Source organism: Marmota monax, unplaced genomic scaffold (assembly GCF_021218885.2).
Source record: "Marmota monax isolate L192 unplaced genomic scaffold, Marmota_monax_Labrador192_F-V1.1 WCK01_AAM20220418_F8-fsc00001, whole genome shotgun sequence".
In the NCBI taxonomy this organism is placed as follows: domain Eukaryota; kingdom Metazoa; phylum Chordata; class Mammalia; order Rodentia; family Sciuridae; genus Marmota; species Marmota monax.
This window is the reverse complement of record NW_026693777.1, coordinates 45,344,815-45,368,526: the sequence shown is the minus strand read 5'-3', so window position 1 is coordinate 45,368,526 and position 23,712 is coordinate 45,344,815. Positions and strand designations below refer to the sequence as shown.

Below are 23,712 nucleotides of genomic sequence, written 5' to 3'. Positions count from 1 at the left end.
TATTGTCAAAAGCTTGAAACTTTAAAGGTATTGGCGATCATATGTTTCCTCTTTCTCCTTACCTTACACTAGTAATTCCAAAACTTTTCCTAATGAGAAATTGGCATGGAGGTAAGCTATCTATGTAAGACCTCAAGGCCAGCTGAAAGCAGAGTTTTGAGATGACACTTGATTCCCTGCTTCTGCTGGTGTTCCAGCAGTTGGAGTTCCTCTCCTTCTGCTGGTGGGTGGGGGTCTATGTAAGGATGCAGGCCTCTGTAGCCAAAAAATGTTGCAGCCAGTAATGATGGGCCATGCCCTCCAGTCTTGCAGCAGACCCCCAGGAGCTCACCACCAATTTCTTCTTGTTTCTGGATTCTTGTCTCATGAATTTGAAGAATGAAATCCACAGACCAGGATGAACAAGTGAAAGGACAGGGTTTACTGAAGAATAGAAACAGGAACAGAACTCTTGCAGTACAAGAAGGCACCGGATAGCAGGTTTTCTCCGTCTGAGTGTGCTTGTCTAGGGGTTTATATAGCACTTGGTTCAGTGTTATTGGTCCAAACTTAAGCAAATCAGGGTTTGCAAAAGTACTAATGCCACTGTCCAAAATTATGCTAATTTTAAATCCTATTTGGAAAAGTACTAACACCATTGGTTAGTCTAGAATTCCATTCAGGTTTGCGGTGCTTCCATTTTCTCCCCGCTTCTTGGGAAGCAGGAGGTTGAGGTCAGTGAATTGCACATGTTCAGTAGGGGCAGAGGTCCCTATGAAGCCCCATGGTGCCCAGCAGAGCAGGTGTGTGCACTATTTGGGGCTGAGCTGTGGTGGGATGACAGGTCAGTGTGTCTTGGCTTGCCTATGGCATTGGTCCACCCTGGTTCAGGCCCTCTGCACTTCAGGCCCACGCTGGCATGGTAGTCTCTGTGTAGCCATGGCCCACACTTGCTGTCTGCACTCCATCTGACCTGGGCTGCTGCTCTACCACTCCACTCCTCCCCTGCTGCTTCTTGGCAGGAACCAATGACTGGCTGCATGGCTTGGCAGCCAGGGAGCCATGTCACTACTAGTCAGTTTAAGACCTATTTACTGGTCACCTGCCATATGTAAGGTCCTGGTGATAGAGCCCATTAATTTGCTATGCTTTGAAGGAAGTGGGAGACAATTTACTGAATGGGACATAAAAGAAAGATCTTGTTTGCAACATATACAATAGTAGTTCATTCACTTTGGGCTGGGGATGTGGCTCAGTGGTAGAGGATTGCCTGGTATGTTTGAAGCCCTGGGTTTGATCCCCAGAACATCAAAAACAAAACAAAACAAAACAAAACTAGTTCATCATCTTATAGCTCAAAAGTGTAACACTTTGGGCTTCAGATTTTTCCACTTCTTTCTCAGTTCAGATCTAGTGCTGTCAGAAGCAAAGATGTAGCTGATGGATTCATAAGACAGATCCCATACCTGAGACTTGGTTAAATTAAATGTTTCAGCAGCCAGTTGGTACTCTTGAGAAAGGTATGTCGCAAAAACACCCTTATCATCAGTCTGTCAATATAAATAAGAATGTTTCAAAATAAGTAAGGAAAATACTTTTTTAAAAATAACTCTCTTCTTTATATTTTCTTATTTACCAAGCTTCTTTAAACAGTCTAAATAGGAGCCTATAAATGTATATATGTATATCTGTAAGTAAAGAGTCTTATTTATACTAGAGCAGTGTTTCAACCTTGGCTGCACATTAAAATCACCTTGGGAGCTTTTAAAACATCCATGACTAAGACTTACCACATAATTTCATGGGATGGGTGCTAGGGTTCGGTATTTTAAAAAAAATTCCCCTAGATATTGTCCAGGACCCTTTCCTACAGACCCAGACCAGAGTCACCCTGGCCCACTGCAGCCTCTCAAGGACCAACCCCCTCTTAACTCCTTTAGTCAGGCATTCCACTCAGGCATTCCCCTCAGGCACTTAAAGCAGCCTAAAAAAGAGAGAGAGAGAGAGAAAGAAATACTTCTTGAAAACACCTTACACAGATCACAGAAGGATGAGCAATGCTGTACCAAAATCCAAAGTGATGCTGGTCATAAGATGGAACTGTCTGACTTTTGATGTTTGAGGTCAAACAGAGTTCTAGATGGAAGGGGGAAAAAATCTCATTAAAAGCAATAAATAAACTCATACAGTGTTCACCAAGTGGACCCATGAGAAATATTTACAAACTATGCTGGTTTGCAGCAGTTTTATTATTCTTCACAACTGGCCTTTCCTTTTGTGTGATATAAAAATTTATGGGGCTGGGATTGTGGCTCAGCGGTAGAGCACTCGCCTAGCACGGGCGAGACCCGGGACGATCCTCAGCACCACATAAAAATAAAAAATAAAAGGCATTGTGTTGTGTCCATCTACACCTAAAAAAAAAAAAAATTATAGTTCAACTAATGTAGTTGTGCAGGAAGTATGTGCTACACATATGGCAACAACTGAACCAGACAAGGAGTTAATACTCTCTTCACAGCCATGTGATTCCCTTTCATTACCAAAATGGAGAGGAAAGAGAAATGTTATAAGCCAGTCATGATGAACAAGACAGGAAATTATGACAGTGGAACAGAAGCGTTTTTGAAGGGCTATTGTAGTTCCTCCTGGTCTTATAGAGTGGAGACCAAAACAAAGATAAGGAAACTTTTTTAGCACTGCATGAGAGTTACAGCACTATAAAGAGGCAAAAGTGGGCCACAGACTTTTCCCATGGCTTCTAAGAAAACTTCTGAACACTCTTACCCAGACCATCCATTCACTGCCTGCTGCTTCTAGGTAAGTTCACCTTAAGAATTACTTGTGCTATTAACAAATTCCTACCTTGAAACCCTGTACTTGGCTCCTCAGCCAGAGTAAAACACTTCACTGACTTGACTGCTGGCATCTGCACACTTGGATAAAGAAGCCTCAGTACAGGTCCACTGAGTCCAGGTGATGCTCCCTCACTTAGCTGGGAGCAGAGCTGGGCCACCACACCAAATAAGATCATTATGAAAGAAATTTCCATTCTCTCTACTTTTGTGGATATTTAAAAGTCTTAGTAAAAAGAAAAAAAATCTCACTATGAATTGCTAAAAACTCTATAAATACTTTAAAAGTATACATCAAAGGTTTTTTGTAAACTGATCAATTTGTAAATTTAGCAAATTGACCATTCAGTAAAATGATTTGTAGGTATTCACTTCTTGTCGTCTTCAGAAAGACCTTCCCTGATCATCAAGAAAGTGGTTATCTGATCACTATTTTATCAGCCAGTTTAATTTTCTTCATAGAACTTAACAGTGATATTTTCTTATGTATTTGCTTACTATCTTTTCTCCACATGAGTTACTTGAGAAAGAAACCCTGTCTGTTTTGTTTACTGCTCTATTAACAGTATTTAAGAACATTAACAACAAAGTAGGCACTTCATAAATACATATACCATCAAGTGTGTAAAGTTAACAGACATGTAAAAATATATTTTTTGAATTTTCCATAATTAGTTTTTAAATAAATGCCACATATTTTATGACACATGTCAATTTCATAAAAGCTATTTTCAAAATCCTGGTGACCCTCAGTCCTTCAAAAAATACTTACTGAGGATTATTGCAGTGAATAGAGAGGGACCCACTGTCATGGAGCTTACATTATAACAGGAGTTAAAACTCTCACTTAAATGAGGCTCAGAAAACATACATCCAATGATTCTTTGAATTTCTATATGATATTTATAATTTTAGAACAGTACTTTTCCACTTAGGGCTTGCAACCTGGGGGTTGAGGGACAAAGAGCCAGAAGATTGTCTGAGAGACCTGAAACCTAAGCCTTACCTAGTGGGATTTGGTGTTGCCTCACAAAATCTACCAGATTGAGGGATCCTTCCTCAGAGGAGTTGAGAAATGTTCCATGTCCAATTCTGTCGGGAAGTAGATCCAGGAGCATTTGTGTTTCTTTATTTTGGTTTGGAATCTTCAGAAAAGTAAGAAAAAGGGATTAATGATCTCTTTCAGTTGTTCTTACTAATTTTTTTTCCTATACTGTGTACTCTTGTCCCTCTGTGTAGTTAACATAGATAGCTTTTTTTTTTTTTTTTTTTTTCGGTACCAGGACTTGAACTCAGGGGCACTTGACCACTGAGCTGTATCCCAAGCCCTGTTTTGTATTTTATTTAGAGACAGGGTCTCACTGGGTTGCTTAGTGCTTCATCTTTGCTGAGGCTGACTTCATGATCCTCAGTCTCAGCCTCCCAGGCTGCTGGGATTATAGGCTTGTGCCACTGTGCCCGGCACCTTTTTTTTTCCTGTTCTTTTTTTGGTGCTGAGATTGAACGCAGGGCCAGGTACTCTACTACTGAGCTACATTCACAACCCCTTCTTCCTTTTATTTATTCCTCAATATTATTCTACATTAATTTCAGTAATAACAATAAACTTAAACTTACTACAATCTTACTTTGTGCCATTCCATATCAATTCTTTAAAGCTTATAACATTTTATGATTACAAAGTGTTAAGATGAAGAAATTAAAACTCAGAAAATTTTCAAAAAACAATAACACCTAACTCTGTATGCATGTGTGTTTTGTGTTATGTCTATATGTTCAAAGACATTCAAAAAAGATTTAGAGAAATATAAAAACAAAACTGTTAACAGCATTAACTTTGGGGAGCAAAACTGAAATGAGAAGGGGACTTTCATTTTAATGTTTTTTCCTTCTGTATTATACTTCCCTACACTTGAAATTTCTTCAGATACATAAAACTTTTGTAGTTAAAAATATAAAGTATTTTTTAAAAGTTGTTCAAGGGCCTAGAGCTAGTGTATGGTAGAGATTATGGGTAAAACCTAACTCCATCTGATTCCAGGGCCCAGACATTTCTCACACAATGTGCTCATGTTCTACTTTGACAAAGCTCACTACCACAATTACCATTAAAATATCCAGCTGTACTGCTTATCTCCTAGACAGCCCAAAGGCCCAAAAAGGTAAATGATCAGAACATTTTGAAATGAAATGTTACAATTCAAAGGAGCAATAGAAACTACTGTGCAACAGAAACTAAGGTACGTACCTCGGCCAGAAACCTCAGCCAGGTGCATACCACCACACCGAGCCCTTACCATTAATTACATTTAAAAATATTTCATGGTGGGTGTGGTGGTACATGCCTATAATCCCAGCAACTCAGGAGGCTGAGGCAGGAGGATCACAAGTTTAAGGCCAGCCTCAACAACTAAGCAAGGCCCTAAGCAACTCAGTGAGAGCCTGTCTCAAAATTTAAAAAAAGTGGGCCTAGTGATGTGGCTCAGTGATTAAGCACCTGTGGGTTTAATCTCTAGTGCCAAAAATATAAAAATCTACAACTAAAAATATTTCTACATTTCCCCTTCAAAAATGTTTTTCTAAGCCAGGTTTATTTTTACTCATAAATAACTACTATATTCTATTAGAATCTGCCCTCTTTTACTAAAACAATATTATTTACCTCTGAAAGATGCAATGCCAACTTCAGACCTGCTTTTTTAGCTTCTAAAAGAGGTTCCAAGAAATCTTTGGCTTGTCCTATCTTGAAGATAAAAGTTAAAATGAGGATACATAGGAATTCTAGGCAAACTGAGGAACTGGATATTCTGTCCCAACAAACAAATAAATAAAATAATGGCAGACCAATTCATTTGCACATTTTATAGAATACCTACATAGAATACCTACAATGTGCCAGACACTTTGGAGAATACAAAGCTGACAAAGGGACAGTCCTTGCCCTCTAAAGCCCAGTATCAGTGAACCTGAGGTCAATCAGCTAAACGTGATATGCAGTCAACAAATTTTATTTCTGGAAAGATATCTAAATATGCAGTGCTCAGGAGAACTCACTTGATTCAGAAACATTTTATGATTACTAAAAAACTGTTAAATTAAAACAAGATGCAGAATAGTCCATGTTTAGATAAAGTCATCAGAACCAGTTTCATTGAACACTAATCATTCAGAGGTTTTCAGTCAGATGATTTTGCCCTCCAGAAAATTTCTGGCCCTTGCTGGAGACATTTTGGTTGTCACATGGGAGATTGCTACTGACATCTACTAGGTATTGGTCAGGGATGCGCTAAACATCCTATAATGCTCAGGACAGCCCCCACAACAAAGAATTATCTGGCCCCAAATGTCAAAATATCTGCTTAAATCTTTCACTGAAGCAACTCTAGACAACCATTCTTATCTGGGGATTCTATGAGAATAAATAAGCCCTAATACTCTTAAGACATCCATCCCCTGTACCTAATGAACTAACTTCTCTTCCATGCATATGAGCTGGTAATAGTTATGCACTATCTTTAGAAGAATGGAGAAAGGGCTGGGATGTGGCTCAAGCGGTAGCGCGCTTGCCTGGCATGCGTGCGGCCCGGGTTCGATCCTCTGCACCACATACAAAGATGTTGTGTCCGCCGATAACTAAAAAATAAATATTAAAATTCTTTCTCTCTCTCTCTCTCTCTCTCCCTCTCTCACTCTCTCTTTAAAAAAAAAAAAGAATGGAGAAAATGGTTATATAACGAGGAAAAAAATTTAATGATGCTTAATTCTTTCACAGAATTTTAGCTGAGAACACCTGCTCTAGACATTCTGGTCATCCAAGGCAGAACAAAGCTTCATTTACAGAGTATATGCTGGACTCTCTGGAGAAGGTAGGATGCTCCACGTTAATGCTTACCCCACTGAATGCTTCTAACATTAAGAAATAAAATATATTTAGAAAAAATAACTTACGGTAGGGTCTCCACTGAGGTCAAGGCCAAGAACTGTATCTTCAGTAGAAAGGAAGAACTCTTCAGCAAGTTTAACAGTCTCCTTGGCTACTGAAGGGCCGCCTCGTCTGTCAATTGCCATCAAATATCTTTAATATGTGAAAAATAGATGAAAATTATAATGATGCAAATGAAAAAGACAACTCTAGTGTGGCTAGATAGGTATAGCAGGCCACATATAATACAAATTACTAGGGAAAATAAAACCTGCACCTAGACAACATGAAATTTTACTTTACCAGGGAGAATGAGATGTGAATTCTTAAATAGCATCAAATACCTAGTTAGAACTCTTAGTTTGTATCTGAAAATATAAACTATTTGGAACATCTGGATGATAAAATCTTTTTGATTAAAATTAAAACAATCTTTATATTAAAAAATCTAGTTAGTGTTCAAATTTCTAATTGTCTCACTTGTTTTATTTATTATTCGATTTTTTACAGTTTTAACAGTTTCTTGATACAGGATTCAAATAAGGTCTACATCTTGAATTAGTCAATGTATCTCTCTCTTTTTTTTTTTAAATCTATAGCCACTCATTCCTCTACTTCCCCCAGTCCCACCCACCTCTTGTCTTGCTATTTATTTATTGAAGAAAATCAGGTTGTTCATTTTGTTGGTTATATCCTGTGTTAATATGTTTCTACTATCTCTTCTATTTCCTATAAACTGATAATTGGATCTAGTCTAGAGGCTTAACCAGAACAGATTCAATTTTTGGCAAGAATAAATAGGTGGTAGTGTGTTCTCAGGAAGGCTTAGATTCATTATTTCATTAGGGTACAAAATTAGTACAAATTCTAATTTAAAAATGTATCAAATATCTGATTCATTCTTCATACATTAGTTGGGATTCTATAGGACTCAAATACCCAAAGAATCCCTGGTAATATTGTTGTGATTTTTCTCCAGCATTTATTAATTTATTTATTCACAAAATAAATTCCTTTAGCATTTGTTCATTTATTTACAAAATTTGGATCAATTATATAGAAAATACAGGGTCTTTTCCTTCACTCAATCTCCTGTACCATTAAGTAACGGTAGAAATTAGTAAAACTAATATTTACATACCATAATGTAATTGACCTCTGATTGCTGGATATTTTAGGATGTTTTCTTTTTTGTTATAAATAATACTACAATAAAGTCTTATGCACAAATTAATCTATTTCCTTATAATCCATTTCTAGATCTGTTTTCTTTATGATTCATTACTGTTCAGAGCAAAAACCATCAAAAATCTTGATACACACTGCTCTTTTGAGAGATTTTATTAATTACATATGGTATAATAATAACAGCAGTGTATAACTTCACAAACACTAGTTCTATTTTTTTTTAACTTCTGAAACAATACTGTAATCCCCTTTTAAGATTACCCATTAATGAGGTTAAATATTTTATATGATTTCCTTTCTTCATTGTATTTTTGTCTTCTGCTGGGTCTTTCATTGGGCTTTTAGTCTAATTAAGCTTAAGTTTTTAGAGATCTTATAGCCTAAAACTCTTCAGCTAACTTGCCTTCTTTCTTCACTCAAGGACTTACTGAGTCCCTACTATCTGCCTGTTCTTCAAAGTACTGGAGACATAGTGGTAAAGTAAAGACAAAGTCTTTGGCCTCTCTGAACTTAAATGCTGGTGGGCGGGTATACGCACACAAATAACGCAAGATAATTCTGTGTCTCTTATAAAGAATGCCATAAAGGAAACAGATGGTGACTAGAGAATTTGTGTGTGTGGGGTGGGGTGTGTGGGGGGGAAGGGTATTTAAAGTGCTAAGGAAGGTGCTTCTGAGGAAATGACAACCAAATTGAGACCTGAAGATAATGTGAAAAAGCCTACTGTACAAGGATATGGTGGAAGGTGAAAATGGCAGGAAGTACAAGGTGCTAAGTGGGATAGTTCTGGCCTATTTTAGGAACAGAGCATAGACCAGTGTATAGTAATTGAGGATAAATGGTCTAGATAAGCTGTAAAAGTAACAGATGCAGTAAGACCACAGGGACCATGGGGGCCGTGGTAAAAAGTCCAAATCAGCTTAACAGCACTGAGAAGCCATATTCCACTTAAGTAAAAATACTCAGAATTTTACTGCCAGATGACTAAATTCAGAATTGTAGTCTTATCTTAAACAATAGAGGTCTTGATTTTATTTTTTTTCTCTTATAGGTAGAAATCAGTTAATGGACAAATTTTTAAAAATCTATTACATCTATGATCAAAATATAAAAACTTCACATTCTGGTGTTTTTTGTTTGTTTGTTTGTTTTAATGGCTAACTACTAAGGTACAATCTTCTTACCTAACATCAATGTCTAAATTTTCTTGTTTAGACTGTTTTATACCCTCAAGTATGGATTCCACATAAGTCTTTTTAGTCATTCCTGGAAAGAACACACAGGAAACATACATAAAGAGATCATTAACTATTTCATCTTTCAACTTTAGCATCCCTATATGAACAATTACATTTTCACTTCATGCTATAACAGAGCATGGTTAAAGCTTTATGGGTACATTTTAGTAAATGATAATTGTAATTTAACAAACTTGAAAAAAAAAGTAATGGTAGAAAAACGAAAGAGAAAAAACATGGCACTATTGGGAAGTGGTGGAACCTCAGGAGGTAGGGCCTACTTGAAGGAAGTAGGTCACTAAGGGCTAAGACCCTGGGGGACATACTGGGACCCTGCTTTCCCTCTCTCTTTCCACATGTCAGTTACCATGAGGTGAGCAGTTCTGCTCCATCATGTGCTCCCCACCATAATATTCTGGCTCACTGGCCCTAGTGCTACAGGCCTTCAGTGAGGCAGAAAGGTCCCCATGAAAATAGAGAATAATAGTATAAAAGTTAGTGCTCATACTCCCAACTTCTAAACACATGAATGATTAAAGTACATCGGAAAATGGATAGTATGTTCATTGAGAAGTAATTGAATTCTACCAGTATCATTTTCTCTTCTAGGTGTGCTCCTCAGTTCCAGGTACTTGACACCATCATCTGCAAATTCTTTAATGACATCTTTTGTGACCTGATAATAAAGGCAATGTACACAACATTACTAATGTTAGAGCTATGGTCACAGTGGAAGTGCCAAGTGGCACAGCTTTATTTCATTTATTAAATCTGATTTGTGACCAGGCATGGTGGCACACACCTTTAATCCCAGCAGCTCAGGAGGCTGAGGCAGGAGGATCATAGGTTCAAAGTCAGCCTCAGCAATTTAGCAAAGCTGTAAACAACCTAGTAAGACCCTGTCTCAAAATAAAAAAATAAAATAAAATAAAAAGGGCTGTGGATAGTGGCTCAATGGCTATGCACCCATGGATTCAGTCCCTGGTACCAAAAAAAAAAAATTTTTTTTTTACTTACAAGAAATGTTGGAAGTTTCCCACATGGTCACATCCCTGATAGAAACCATGACAAAGCTGCAACATTTCCCATCATCCCTTTCATTCCCACATTAAATCCAAATCTGTATATCATCCACATTCTCCTGTGCTTTTAACCATTCCTCTATTTCCAAGTGTTCCTAAGAGCAAACTGATAAAAACAAAGAAATAAGGCAAAGCCAACTGGAATCATCCATGTGTGTATAGTGCTAAGAAATGTACATATAGAAATAAAGAGCTAAAATGATTGCTGGTGTAATGACTGGGCATTACTAATCTGCTACATAGAGTCATGGTTTAAGGTTCTTGTCACATCACACAACTAAACCGGTCAGGGTTACTCCAAGTGAATTTGGGGAATAAATAAGACACAGACACAGAAAGTACCTTTTCTTTGGGTTCAGTGACTGCTCCTCAGCCACAGCTCCCATAAGGGGGGCAAGGCAGGCAAGAAAGAGAGCCTACCAGTATTAGTTCAGCACGTACTGAACCCTTTTATTGGGGATAAGCCATTTAAATGAGGCAAGGGGACCAGTTTCAGGGGGTTGAGTCTTGCTTAGGGTTTCAGGGGGTTGATTTGTGATGTCTTGCTGTCAGAAGGTTGACTGACATCTAGGAAGGTCACGCCCATCTCATGGGCTGTGTGGGGATCATAGGCAGAAGGAGCAAAAAGACGGATACATCGCCCGCCCAAACAGAGGAGCAACATCGGTTCAGTCCACCCTGTGCACTCAATGCTCATAGTTCACACACACACACACACAGCCCATGGCTGGCTTGCCACATCTCCCCACTCTAATCACTCAAAGCTAAGGGGCACTCAGTTCCCATGTGGCAGCTCCTGACAGGTTCTCATTTCTTTTTTTTTTTTTTTTTGGTGCTGAGGATCAAATCCATACATATGCCAAGGAACTTTATCACTGAACCATGTCCCCAGCTCCATGTTATTTGGGGATGAGTTGTATTTTTCAATAAATTCTGGCAGGGTTAAATTTTCCCCAGAAATATTTAGGAAAATTCCCATTAGGCAAAGAAAGTAGGTGATAACTAAAAGCAAAATGGTATCTAATACTGTACCAATTTTAACAACCCCAAACTTACTAAAACATTTTCCTTTTCTACCATCAATCCTAAGAAAAATCTAATCTAGGTGAAAATAGACCAGGTTGAGGATGCTATGACAGCCTGGCCTAGTTACCCTTTCAATTGGTTTTCTAATCTTAATCTGCTTTGACTATGTGCACATAAGCATACAAGTCTAGAATCCTGACAAAGGAACAGAGTTAATGTAAATGGATGGATAGTTCAAATTCAGCAGGAGGTCTGAAAAACCAAACCCAGCTTAAAATACTACTACAGCATTCAAAATCATGGGACACTCCTATATCATGTAAGATGCCCCTGCTACCTCCACTACTGGGCATAACCCTGCAGCCTCCACCTTCATTGCTGGCACCTGGCCCTGTGATTGCTCCCCTAGAACCTCCATCTTGCTGCCAATGTCACCACCAAAAGTGTGGGTCTCATCTTTGCAAACTGGATCTTATCACTACCCTAGAACTGAACAGACCAGAGGAACCAACTCATCCTACCCCAGCTAACTTGAGACTAACATAGAAACCTGTTAGAGAATGAAGAGTTGGGCTGAATGAGGGTTTGAAATACCAGTCCTTTCCAGTGACTAAAGTGATCATATCCACTATCCAAAGCCCTCCTTTTCTGAGTTGTTTTTTTTTTTTTTTTTGGTGGGAGCAGGTACTGAGGATTAAATTTAGGGGCACTCACCCATTGAGCCACATGCCCAGTCCTGTTTTGTATTTTATTAGAGACAGGGCCTCACTGAGTTACTTAGTGCCTAGCTTTTGCTGAGGCTGGCTTTGAACTCTCGATCCTCCTACTTTAGCCTCTGGAGCCACTGGGATTACAGGCATGCACCACCGCATCCAGCTCTGATAATTTTGGTATATATGAAAACAAATGATTAATGTAAATGTTGCTGGCAGGTCTGGGACAAGAACAAAGTGAAGAAGATTTATCAAGACCCAGTGAGGCCTGTGGAATCATCCCTAACCCACATCCAAGAAACCTTCCCTGGGACCCACATTTTATCTGCCAGGTTTAGCTCCTTCTGTTCCTTGCCATAGGTACTGAGGGCAACTCTTCTCTGTTTTGGGTTTTCCCCTCCTCTGGACTGAGAATATCTTTTCCAGTCCTTTTTCCAGATAAAAGTACATCACAATTTGTTAAGTTCCTAAATTGGAAAGCACATGGGTTCTGGAATCAGTTAGACAGTTCTGCCACTTACTCTCTGTGTGAGACCTTGAACAAGTTCCATTTAACCTCTTTTTTGTGGGGATGGGGGGGTAGTGCTAGGGATTGAACCCAGAGTTCTGTGTAAGCAAAGTGTGTACTCTACCACTGAACTACACCTTCAATCCCCATTTAAGTCCATTTTTCACCTGCAACAAGGGAACAATAAAAATACTATTTAGAGAGAAACACTGAGTGTAGTATCTGGCACACTTAATAACGAATACATTTTCAGGCTACATTCCAATCCTCTCTTTGACATTCAAAGTCACAGGTCACTTTGGCTATAGTTTTAAGTGAATTCCCCCACTCAGTGCCACATTTACAAGAAAAATGTTTTCTTGGTATATCTAAAAAGAACAAATAAAAAATGTTTTTGAAAAAACAAAATGTCATCTTGGTCAGATCAATGATACATAAGCCAGTCTTCCATATAAGACCATGATGCTTCGGATAAGAGAACACAGTGGTGTCCTTTAGTCCATCATCCCCTGAGAGGGCACAATTTCTCTAAGGATTAATCACCCAATCCCTAAGTACTTCATAAACTTCATTGTCCACCCAGACAATTAAAAATCTCCTCTAGAATACAGATAAGTCTTACCAAAGACATGGCTGTGTGAGGTCAAATATTTCATATGATATATTATATATGGAAAAAAGGACCAAATTTTCTCCTCCATGGTGATCTTGGTTCTTTCCTTATATCTTTTACATTAAACAGTTTTTTTCTTTTTTAAACATTAAGTCTTAGGAAAATGTCTTAAAACTGGTTTTAAAAAGAATTGCTACAGGTGCTAGGGTTGTGGCTCAGTGGTAGAGCACTCACCTAGTGTGGGTGAGGTGATGGGTTCGATCCTCAGCACCACATAAAGATGGATAAATAAAGGTATTTTGTCCATCTACAACTTAAAAATATTTTTAAAAAAGAATTGCTATAAAAAAAGAAACATTTGTCACACACTTTTTCTTTTGCAGGCGAGTGTACCAGGGCTTAAACTCAGGGACACTCAACCACTGCGCCACATCCCCAGCTCTATTTTGTATTTTATTGAGACAGGGTCTCACTGAGTTGTTTAGAGCCTCACTTTTGCTGAGGCTGGCTTTGAACTCACAATCCTCCTGCCTTAGTTTCCCAAGCCACTGGGATTACAGGCATGCACCATTGCACCTGGCTCATCAGACTTTTAAAAGCAAAAGGTCATTTTCAACAACAGAAAAGCATAAATTAGTCAATAATTTTTAAACCATTCTAAAACCATAACTTGTAACTCATTCTAAAAATTCTTTCATGTCTCACCATTAGAATATCTTCAGGGCTAGTAGTAAGTTGATGAATAATTTGAAACATCTTGAAACACCTGCAATATGAAAAGTTTTGACATGGTAGTCACAAAAAACTTGTCACTCAAGAGAAACTCCCTAAGCTGAATTAATAAATAGATTTTAGGCTAGTAGTAAGTATATATTTAGGTTTACAAAGAACCACAAAATAGGTTTTTCAAAAATTATATATATCTGGAAAGATAATAAAATGACTGAAAATAAAACCTTATTATCTAACCCTGCCTCTGCTGCCAGTATCAGCAAATGGAAAAAATCAATACACCTTTACTTCAAGTCTAAAGAATATTCTAATATATCATAATTCATAAATAACACAAATCATTAAAAATACTGTCAATAGTCTGACAGTTGGAAAATGTTGTTAAGTTATATTCTCCATGCCAGATGATCACCCTCTTTTTTTAACTACTAAAATCTGAAGTCTTATATTAAATTACTACAATCTCAAAATACTGATTTTAAAAAAGCCAGGCACAGTGGCATGTGACTTCAATCCCACTGGCTCGGGAGGCTGATGCAGGAGGATCATAGTTCAAAGCCAGCTTCAGCAACTTAATGAGGCCCTGAGTAACTCAGTGCGACCCTGTCTCTAAATAAAAAATACAAAAACAGTCTGAGGGGCTGGGGATGTGGCTCAATGGTTCAGTGCCTGTGGGTTCAATCCCCAGTACCAAAATGGGAAAAAAAAAAAAAAGAAAGAAAGTATTTCCACAACTCCCCAAACTCACTCTTCTAGAGTTCTTTTCTTTCCCTTGTCAATCATAGTCATATGATCATGGATTTTAAGATTTGGCTTCTTGGCTATTAATTTCCTCATGGTATTAGAACTAATGGATCCATTTAAGTGGGCATGAAGTTCCTAAAACAAGAGAATACAATCAGTAAGATCTTATCAAGCATACTGACTATTAGAGTGAGTTACATAACTTGTAAAGTTTACAGATTCTACCCATAAAATTTACTTTTGTTTTGTGGAAAGAAACAAAATAAAAATCATTGTAATGAGTAACCATTCAAGAATTCTCACCACTTTTGGCAATTCTGTGTAAAAGTTGGTCTTCCATGGCTGCTGCTGTTCTTCTACCTCCATGATTTTAGCAGGGAAAATGAATAATTCTTCTCCACTCTTATTCTTGATTTGAATAATACATTGTATTTCAGCAAATAAATTCTGTGGTCCTAGATTTTCTTCAGAATGCTTTACTTCCATGCATTTTTATAATATTGACTCGATATGTAACTTTGGGCTCAATTTCACCTATTTTAACAAATGTGAATATTTTCAGATGCTGACATACAAGCAAATAAATAGAATAAGTAGAATTTTTCTTTAAAAGGTAAAAGCGCCTACAAAACTAACTTAAATGAGGTGGAGAAGTGATTAGTAAGCAGTAATTAACAAACAAAAAATAGGAAAAGGCCTCAAGCTAATAAGAGGTGTATTAAAACCTGAAATTCAATAATATATTCCTTACCTATTAGCACTTTTTTTTTTTGGCTTTTTCATTTTTTTTTAGTTCATTTTCTCATTTTTATTTATATGAATATATATCCCATTGAAAATCTAAAGGATATTTTTTATTGTTGCTGATCTATGGCTTCTTTTATTATTATTATTATTATTTATTATTATTATTGTTATTATTATTTATTATTCTATTAGCACTTTCTATAAAATTACTTCAAATATTAGAAATTGTGTAAGACCTATTTCAAATAAAAGTAAAAATAAATTTGTATATTTTTGGGACTGGGGATTGAACCAGGGCACTCAACCATGGAGCCACATCCCCAGCCCTATTTTGTATTTTATTTAGACATAGGGTCTCACTGAGTTGCTTAGGGCCTCAGCAAGTTGCTGAGACTGGCTTTGAACTTGTGATCCTCCTGTCTCAGCCTCCGAGCCACTGGAATTACAGGTGTGCACCACTGTGCCTGGCAAATTTGTATTTTTGATTGTTTAAAAAACATAAAGGGGGCTGGGTATGATTTTATAGTTCAGTTGGTAGAGTACTTGCCTCGCATGCACAAGGCCCTGCGTTCAAACCCCAACATCACCACAAAAAATAATAATAATAATAATTATATATATCAGAGGTGCTGGTATCAGATAGACTGATACCAGATAGACTTTTACCAGTGCTGCATTCTAATGATTGTATGACCATGTCACTTATGCCTCATGACTTCAGTTTCCTTATTTGTAAAAATGGGAAAAAAATAGAGTAGCTCTAAGGATTAATAAGGTAAATTGCTTCATTAAAGTGCAAAATCATACCTACTCTTGCATAGGTAAAGTCAACTTACCATAAATTGACTTACAGGTTGAATATCCCTTACCCAAAATGCTTGGAAACAGAATTGTTTTAGATTTTGGAATGTTTGTTTCATATACATGTTTCACATAGGGTCTAGAGGTAATTTTACACAATATTTAATAATTTTTTACATGAAACAGTTTCATGGTGTGAAATTTTCTACTTGTAGCATGGTCAGTGCTCAAAAAGTTTTAGATATTGGGCATTTCAGATTTCAGATTAGGAAAGCTCAACAGGTATAAAGTAAATGTTAATCAAAATATTCCCCACACACAAAAAAAAATTCCTAGGACTGGGGTTGTGGCTCAGTGGTAGAGTGCCTGCCTAGCACATGTAAGGCACTGGGTTCGATCCTCAGCACCATATAAATAAATAAATAAATAAATAAAATAAAGTTATTATATTCAGCAACTAAAAATGTTTTTAAAAATTCCTAAAAAAATTATTTTAAAATTCATGTGGAAAACTTAACTTATAAAAGTAACCAGAAAAAAAATTCTGAATCCCAGAAGAATAATACTCAATGTTAGTAAAAGTATGAATAAAAAGTCTAGTGGGTAAAGAATTTGCTATAGTCTTTTTAAGAAATAATTTGGCAATATCTGTCAATGTAAAAAAAATCCACATATTTTTGACCCATTAATTCCACTAATAGGAATTTATCCTATAATAGATATGTACAAGTATTTTATTATAGAATTGTTAATAGCAGGAAAAAAACTAGAACTAACCTAAATGTTATCAGGGTACTGACTAAATTATATATCCATCAACTGATTATCTATGACTGTATGCAAAGATTTACTATAGAGTGCCACTTTCAAAAAGTAATATATTATTTAGGAAGATGACATTTATTAACAGAATGTAAATATGTATGTATGTATACACACATACACTCATATATAGATGCATGAACATTTATTTGTATCATTATGCCTAAAACAATTATGAAAGGATACAAAGAAAATTGTTACCACTAGAAAGTAGGCTGAGAATAGGAAAGGTTCAGAGTTATTTTACTTTTGTTTACCTTATATATACTTTTGTGTAACCTAAAGTTCTTATTACAAAAAGCATGTAATCGGCATTTGCAGGTAAATGGATGAAGTTGGAGAATATAATGCTAAGTGAAGCGAGCCAATCCTAAGGCCAAATGTTTTCTTTGATATGAGGATTTTTACATAAACTGAGATTTAAAAAAACACTCATAGACACATAATGGCGAGTGTGGGAGTGGGAAGGGATGGATGGGAGGAATGGAGGAACTTTAGATAGGGCAAAGGGAAGGGAGAGGAAAGAGGGGCAAGGGGGTAGGAATGATGATGGAATAAATTAGACATCTTTACCCTAGGTACATGTATAAGACACGAATGGTGTGAAAATACTTTGTGTACAATCAGTGTCTTAAAAAATTGTGCTCTATATGTGTAATATGAAATGAATTGCATTCTGCCATCATATATAACAAATCAGAATAAATAATTTAAAAAAGTGGCAAAACTAAATAAAAGCATGTAATATTTGATTTTTTTAATAACTTAAAAAACAGTACTTGTGAAATACCTTTAGTATCATGAATTGCAAGAAGGATTTTATGTTTAGAGAACAGAATGACAGCCTAAAAAAGCACTTAGCTCATTTTATAATGCAAGCCTACAACAAACCTAACAGGTGGCCAACCTTCTGTGTATACTTTCAACTCTATTCCAGGATACTGAATTTATTTTGTACCCCACTCAAACTGTCCTCCAGACCAACCTTTAGTTGTAAGCAAATTTTACTGGCCCACTGACAACAATGTCAATCATGGAAATCTAAAAGCCACCCAAACAGTCATGCTGTTCCTTGCCTAAGATTCTGCTTCCAACAATATCAATCCCTGCCAAATCCATGCTTCCTGGGCTGATTTTTGTGTGGGTCAGAAGAAACTGGGGTGGGGGAGAGAATCTAAAAGGCAATGAACATTGGGGTAAGATCTTTCTACATTAGTGGTATTTCATTGAGTTAGAGCAGTACCAGAACCAAATCTCCTTTTTCCCAGGGAACATTTTTCATACTGCCATCCCTTCCAAAAAGGGAACTCAGAATCATAAAAGTATTTGTTACTATTTATTATGTACTTACTATGAGAAAGGCACTGTGTTAAGTATCTTAGAAAGTTTTTTTAAATCCTCACAACTCACGAGGTATTATTATCTCCATTTTACATAAAATGAGATTTAAAAAAACACTCATAAGGTACCCAAATCATAGTTTTGCTCCATTTTCTTCTTACATATTTTTCTTGCTCTGCTCTTCGCAAAAAAAAAAAATTAGTATTTTAAACATGGCATCTATTTTACTAACTTGTCATTAAATAAATTTGTTTCTACCAAGCTAGATTTTTTTCCCCAAAGTCCTTCAATTATTCTTTTTCTTTCCCAACTGGCCTGAATCAACACTGAGATACCTCAAGAGCAACACTTACACCCCTCATTTTAGAGATGAGGCTCCAAAGAACCAGAAGCCTTAGGTGAGTCCTTTTTCACAATCTCTCCAGAGGCAATTCTAAACTCAAGTGTTCCACCAGATCCATCCAACTTACACTAAACTGCCACCAACTCTACAAAGAAAATAGAAAACATTAAGTATGAATTCCTTCTATTTTTCTCTGCCTTAATCTTTTCTAAACTTATCTTTAGCCATATTCTTTTGAGTCAGAGAAAAATGCTAATGTGTTCTGGGTCCCACTTCTTCCTATCTATTCCAAGTTGTTACTCCACCAATGAGTTATCGTCTCATTTTTCAATTTCTTCAACTTGTCCCTCTCTGATAGCTGATTTCCTTCAGGGGAACAACATGCATATGCAGTATGTATTTGCTTCCACCTGAAAACAGAAGGGGGGGAGGACTCAACTTTTATCTCACTTTCTTCATTAGCTACTACTGCTGTTTTCTCCTTCTGAATTAAGCTCCTTGAAAGCATAATTTAGCCTAGATGCCTCCATTAACTTATCTCTTATTCACCGAAACATGGATTCTGCCCTGATTGTTGCACAAAAACTGTTTCTCCCTAAGGTCATTTATGAGCTCTTAAGCATCAGAGCTAAATTATATTTTTCAATTATCAAATCTTCATCCTGATCTAAGCTTTTTCTTGACTCTAGTATGCAAATGAGCTGGACTCCAAAACTCATGCTCTTAACCATTATGTGCTACTACTTGGAGTTAAATATACTGAAATCCATCCTGATTTCCTTCTCTATTTCAGCCTGTCATAAAATTAATAAATTATAAATTTACTAAATACCTCTGAAAGCAGTTTCTTATTGGTGACTGCTAAACATCCAATTTGGAAACTTTATTTTAAAATATAACCTGGATTTCCTCCTTAAAAGCAGGCTCATAACATGTTACAGGAAATAATCATCTCTCTTCCATGACCTTTCACGGACATACTCAATATCACTTTAGAGTTACAGAATTTTGGAAGTGAAGGGGAGTAACATTTTATAGATGAGAAACAGAGGGTGAGTCTTTTACTCATTCTTAACCTAGCACAAGGAATACAAGGTAATCAATAGTATATATCTGTGGGGGGCAGTTATAAATATTTACAAATTATCTGTAAAGGTCTGTTTCTTCACTTTCCATATGGCCCGATTTTAGATTTTAAACAGGCTCTCTTTTGTACGACGAAAGCATTAAATAAATTCGCAACTATCATTAGCATCCAAGAAACGACTTCTTCTTGCCCTCCAAAGTCCGTGGTGCTGACCCTTCTTCGCCCCTACTAAATCCTTCCTTCGCCATCCAAGGAAATCAGGTCGTCAGTTCCCACACTCACCTCTGAGAGATGTCTCAACTATTAGGGCCCAGGTAGTTTCCCCTCAGACTGAAAGAGTGGGAGAAAGGTGACAACCCGCTCTCCCCTACACACGCTGTCACTGAGGTAGCAGGGTGTCTTCTTGAGGAAACGTAACTCAGAGAATCAAAGAAAGGTCATTCACAGTTGAACTCTAGGACAAGTAACACCCTCTTCAATCCTGATTGGAGAGCTGCACTCTTCCCGGAAGTGACGTAACTCGTACATGAGGGGGTGACCTAGAGGAGGGGTAGTTTTCGGTACCGAGGGGCGTGAGATCTGTAACTAAAGAACAGCGGAGCGGTTCACTAGTGTGACGGAAGCCGTTCCTGAGTTCCTGACCATGGGCCCGCGGAGCCGGGAGCGGCGGGCAGGAGCAGTACAGAGTACCAATGACAGCAGCGCTCTCAGCAAGAGTTCCCTAGCCGCGCGTGGGTACGTGCAGGACGCCTTCGTCGCGCTGTTGGTTCCGGGGACCGCGCGCCGCGCGCCGCTTATTCACAGAGGTTACTACGTCCGTGCGCGCGCTGTGCGGCACTGTGTGCACGCCTTCCTGAGGCAAGCGCGCGCGTGCCCTGAGGCGCCTCGCTCGCAGATCTTGTCTTTGGGCGCGGGTTCTGACTCGCTGTACTTCTGCCTCAAAACTGATGGCCTCCTGGCCAGGGCTGCAGTGTGGGAAGTGGATTTCCCGGATGTGGCGCGGCGCAAAGCCGAGAGAATTGCAGAGACACCGGAACTGTGCGCGTTAACTGGGCCTTTCCAGAGGGGCAATCCCGCGTCCGTTCTGTGCTTTGAGAGCTTGGACTACCACATTCTGGGCTTGGACCTAAGGCAGCTCCAGGAATTGGATGAGGCCCTGGCCTCCGCGGGCTTGGACGTGACCACACCCACTCTGCTCCTGGCCGAGGCGGTGCTGACTTACCTCGAGCCGGTTAGTGCTGCCTCCCTCATTGCCTGGGCAGCCCGGCGGTTTCCTGATGCCCTTTTTGTGGTCTATGAGCAAATGAAGCCTCAAGATGCATTTGGGCAGTTCATGCTGCAACACTTTCAGCAGCTGAATTCTCCCCTTCATGGCCTGGACAGCTTTCCAGACGTGGAGGCCCAGCGGTGCCGCTTCCTTCAAGCTGGCTGGACTGCCTGTAGTGCCATGGACATGAATGAATTCTATCACTGTTTTCTACCTGCAGAGGAACGCTGGCGGATAGAAAATCTTGAACCCTTTGATGAGTTTGAGGAGTGGCATCTTAAGTGTGCCCACTACTTCGTTTTGGCAGCCTCTAGGGGAGACACCCTGCCCCAGACTCTGGTGTTTCCACCCGCAGAGGTATTTCCTCGAGTAGATCCTGCTTCACCTTCAGGAGTCTTGGATGCCAGAATAGTCACTAGTGACAATCAGGGCTCAACCCTTAAAACATTCGGCCATGCCTCTGTCCTCCTGAGCCCTGGCATTATTCTCAGTGCAGGAGGATTTGGAGAACAGGAGAGGCGGCACTGCAGAGTGAACAAGTTTCACTTGCTGTCAAGAAATAGTGACTCTGAATGGAAAGGCTTCCATATAGACAGTTGGGGGACGGGAACCCAGTGGGATGGACGTCTTTATCACACCATGACAAGACTTTCAGATACTCAGGTTTTGGTTCTGGGAGGGAGACTGTCCCCAGTAAATCCAGCCTTGAGCCCTCTACAGATTCATTTATTTAAAAATGAAGATAATAGCACTGAGAGCCTGAATGTGACTGTAACAAGGGCTGGTCCAGGAAATTTCACTTTGTCTTGTTGGCGGCATTCAACAACTGAAGTGTCCTATAAGAATCAGAAATATTTGTTTGTATATGGGGGTCGAAGTGTGCTAGAACCTTTACTAAGTGACTGGCATTTCTTGCATGTAGGGACAATTGCTCCGGTCAAGATCCCAGTGGAAGGGGAAGCACCTGAAGCTAGGCATTCCCACAGTGCCTGCAGTTGGCAAGGGGGAGCCCTTATTGCTGGAGGTCTTGGGGCTTCTGAGGAGCCATTGAACTCTGTACTCTTTCTGAGGCCAATCTCTTGTGGATTTTTCTGGGAATCAATAGATATCCAGCCTCCTATTACCCCAAGGTACTCCCACACAGCTCATGTACTAAATGAAAAGCTTCTACTGGTAGGAGGGGTCTGGATTCATTCTTCCTTAGTTCCCGGAGTGACTGTTATCAATTTGACTACAGGATTGAGCTCTGAATATCAGATTGACACAACATGTGTGCCACGGCCATTAATGTTACACAACCATACTAGCATCCTCCTTCCTGAAGAGCAACAGCTCTTGCTCCTTGGAGGTGGGGGTAATTGCTTTTCCTTTGGTACTTATTTCAACCCCCATACAGTGACATTAGATCTTTCTTCCTTAAGTGTTGGGCAGTAAAGACTATGAACTCTTAATCTATTCATGACCCACTAAAGTAGACAATATAGGTTTCTACAAATTAGACTTGAATCTGGCTATAGATGTTGCTACTCCTTCCTCCTTCCTCTTTGTTTTCCTCCTTAGCCCTATTAAGTGAAGAAAGTGAAAAAGGGTATTAAGATACATACCAACAATCAGACAGATATACAAATATATATATCAACTATACAGTCCCAGAGTAAGGGCCTTTACATTCATGTCCAGTTTATTGAACTTCTACCAATCTTCAAATCTTAGTTTAGCCATTTATTGACTTACAGTGGCTTTTATACTAAGATAAATACAAAATTTCCTATACCTAGGCTTTGTGACTTGAGAATGTACCTTAGAAAAAGTTGCACACAGATTCTTGGTAAGAATACAAGTTGAATATAGTCAGATGAATATGGGAAACATGGTATTAACCTAATTCTTTGTGTATAAAATCTAAGTGAACACAAAGTTTGATTAAGGTATTGTGCTTTTAAGTGCCACTCAATTCAGCTTTAACAAGAAATGTTGTATGACTATTGAAAACCATGTTTTGATTATTTTTTGCTACTTGTTTTATATTTATTTAGATTTATAAGTGCCAATAAACCAGATATTTGATGCCTCAATTCATATTGTACATGGTATAATAATGTTTTATTCCAGATCTACTCTACCTTACACTATCCATCCCTATGTTCTGTGTCCACTTTACCTTGATGGACTGCATCAATCAATTCTCTTGTCCTCGAGTTTTTTTATTGATTCCTGTTAGTCAGAGACACTAAAAGAGGGGAATAGGGGCAGAAAGACTGAATCAGGTATTCCCAGCCCTTCCCCTGCCACTCTGCAGATTGGTGGTAGCAACATTCTTAAAAGGCTAAAATTTTATCATACTATAGTCCCGTGCTGTAAGATAGTGCTCTAATTATTGCTACAAATGTCAGAAGTTGATCATTTTCCTTAACCTTTTCAGGCTTAGGAATTGTAATGGCTCTTTGTTAGATCTGAGCTACACTGTCCAATATAGTAGCTATTAGTAACATGTAGCTATTTAATCAAATTCAGATTGACACAACATGTGTCATCTTCATAATTCCTCTCTTCCTTAGGGTCTTTTTTTTTTTTTTAAGAGAGAGGGAGAGAGAGAATTTTAATATTTATTTCTTAAATATCGGCAGACACAACATCTTTGTTTTGTATGTGGTGCTGAGGATCGAACCCGGGCCGCACACATGCCAGGCGAGCGCGCTACCGC

At 38.4% G+C, this 23,712-nt stretch overlaps 2 protein-coding genes across 3 annotated transcripts; one reads left to right on the top strand and one right to left on the bottom strand.

The window, feature by feature from the left end:
* On the bottom strand, nucleotides 1–20,313 carry Adal (adenosine deaminase like). 2 transcript variants are annotated; one of them, XM_046461353.2, is made up of 11 exons: nucleotides 20,024–20,313; nucleotides 14,904–15,134; nucleotides 14,605–14,735; nucleotides 13,830–13,890; nucleotides 9,771–9,858; nucleotides 9,129–9,210; nucleotides 6,783–6,909; nucleotides 5,497–5,577; nucleotides 3,841–3,979; nucleotides 2,015–2,115; nucleotides 1–1,529 (listed from the first exon to the last, which is right to left on the bottom strand). In XM_046461353.2, the coding sequence occupies exons 2-11, from the start codon at nucleotides 15,084–15,086 to the stop codon at nucleotides 1,335–1,337; spliced, it is 1,188 nt and encodes a 395-aa protein (XP_046317309.1). In that variant the 5' UTR covers nucleotides 15,087–15,134; nucleotides 20,024–20,313; the 3' UTR covers nucleotides 1–1,334. The 2 variants fall into 2 exon arrangements, with proteins under 2 accessions (XP_046317309.1, XP_058440742.1); XM_058584759.1 differs by lacking the exons at nucleotides 1–1,529; nucleotides 2,015–2,115 and adding an exon at nucleotides 2,122–2,393.
* Nucleotides 20,262–23,083, top strand: Lcmt2 (leucine carboxyl methyltransferase 2). The gene has a single exon (XM_046461352.1). It carries the CDS (start codon nucleotides 20,385–20,387, stop codon nucleotides 22,440–22,442), a length of 2,058 nt encoding a protein of 685 aa, XP_046317308.1. The 5' UTR covers nucleotides 20,262–20,384; the 3' UTR covers nucleotides 22,443–23,083.
* The last annotated feature ends 629 nt before the right edge of the window (nucleotides 23,084–23,712 follow it).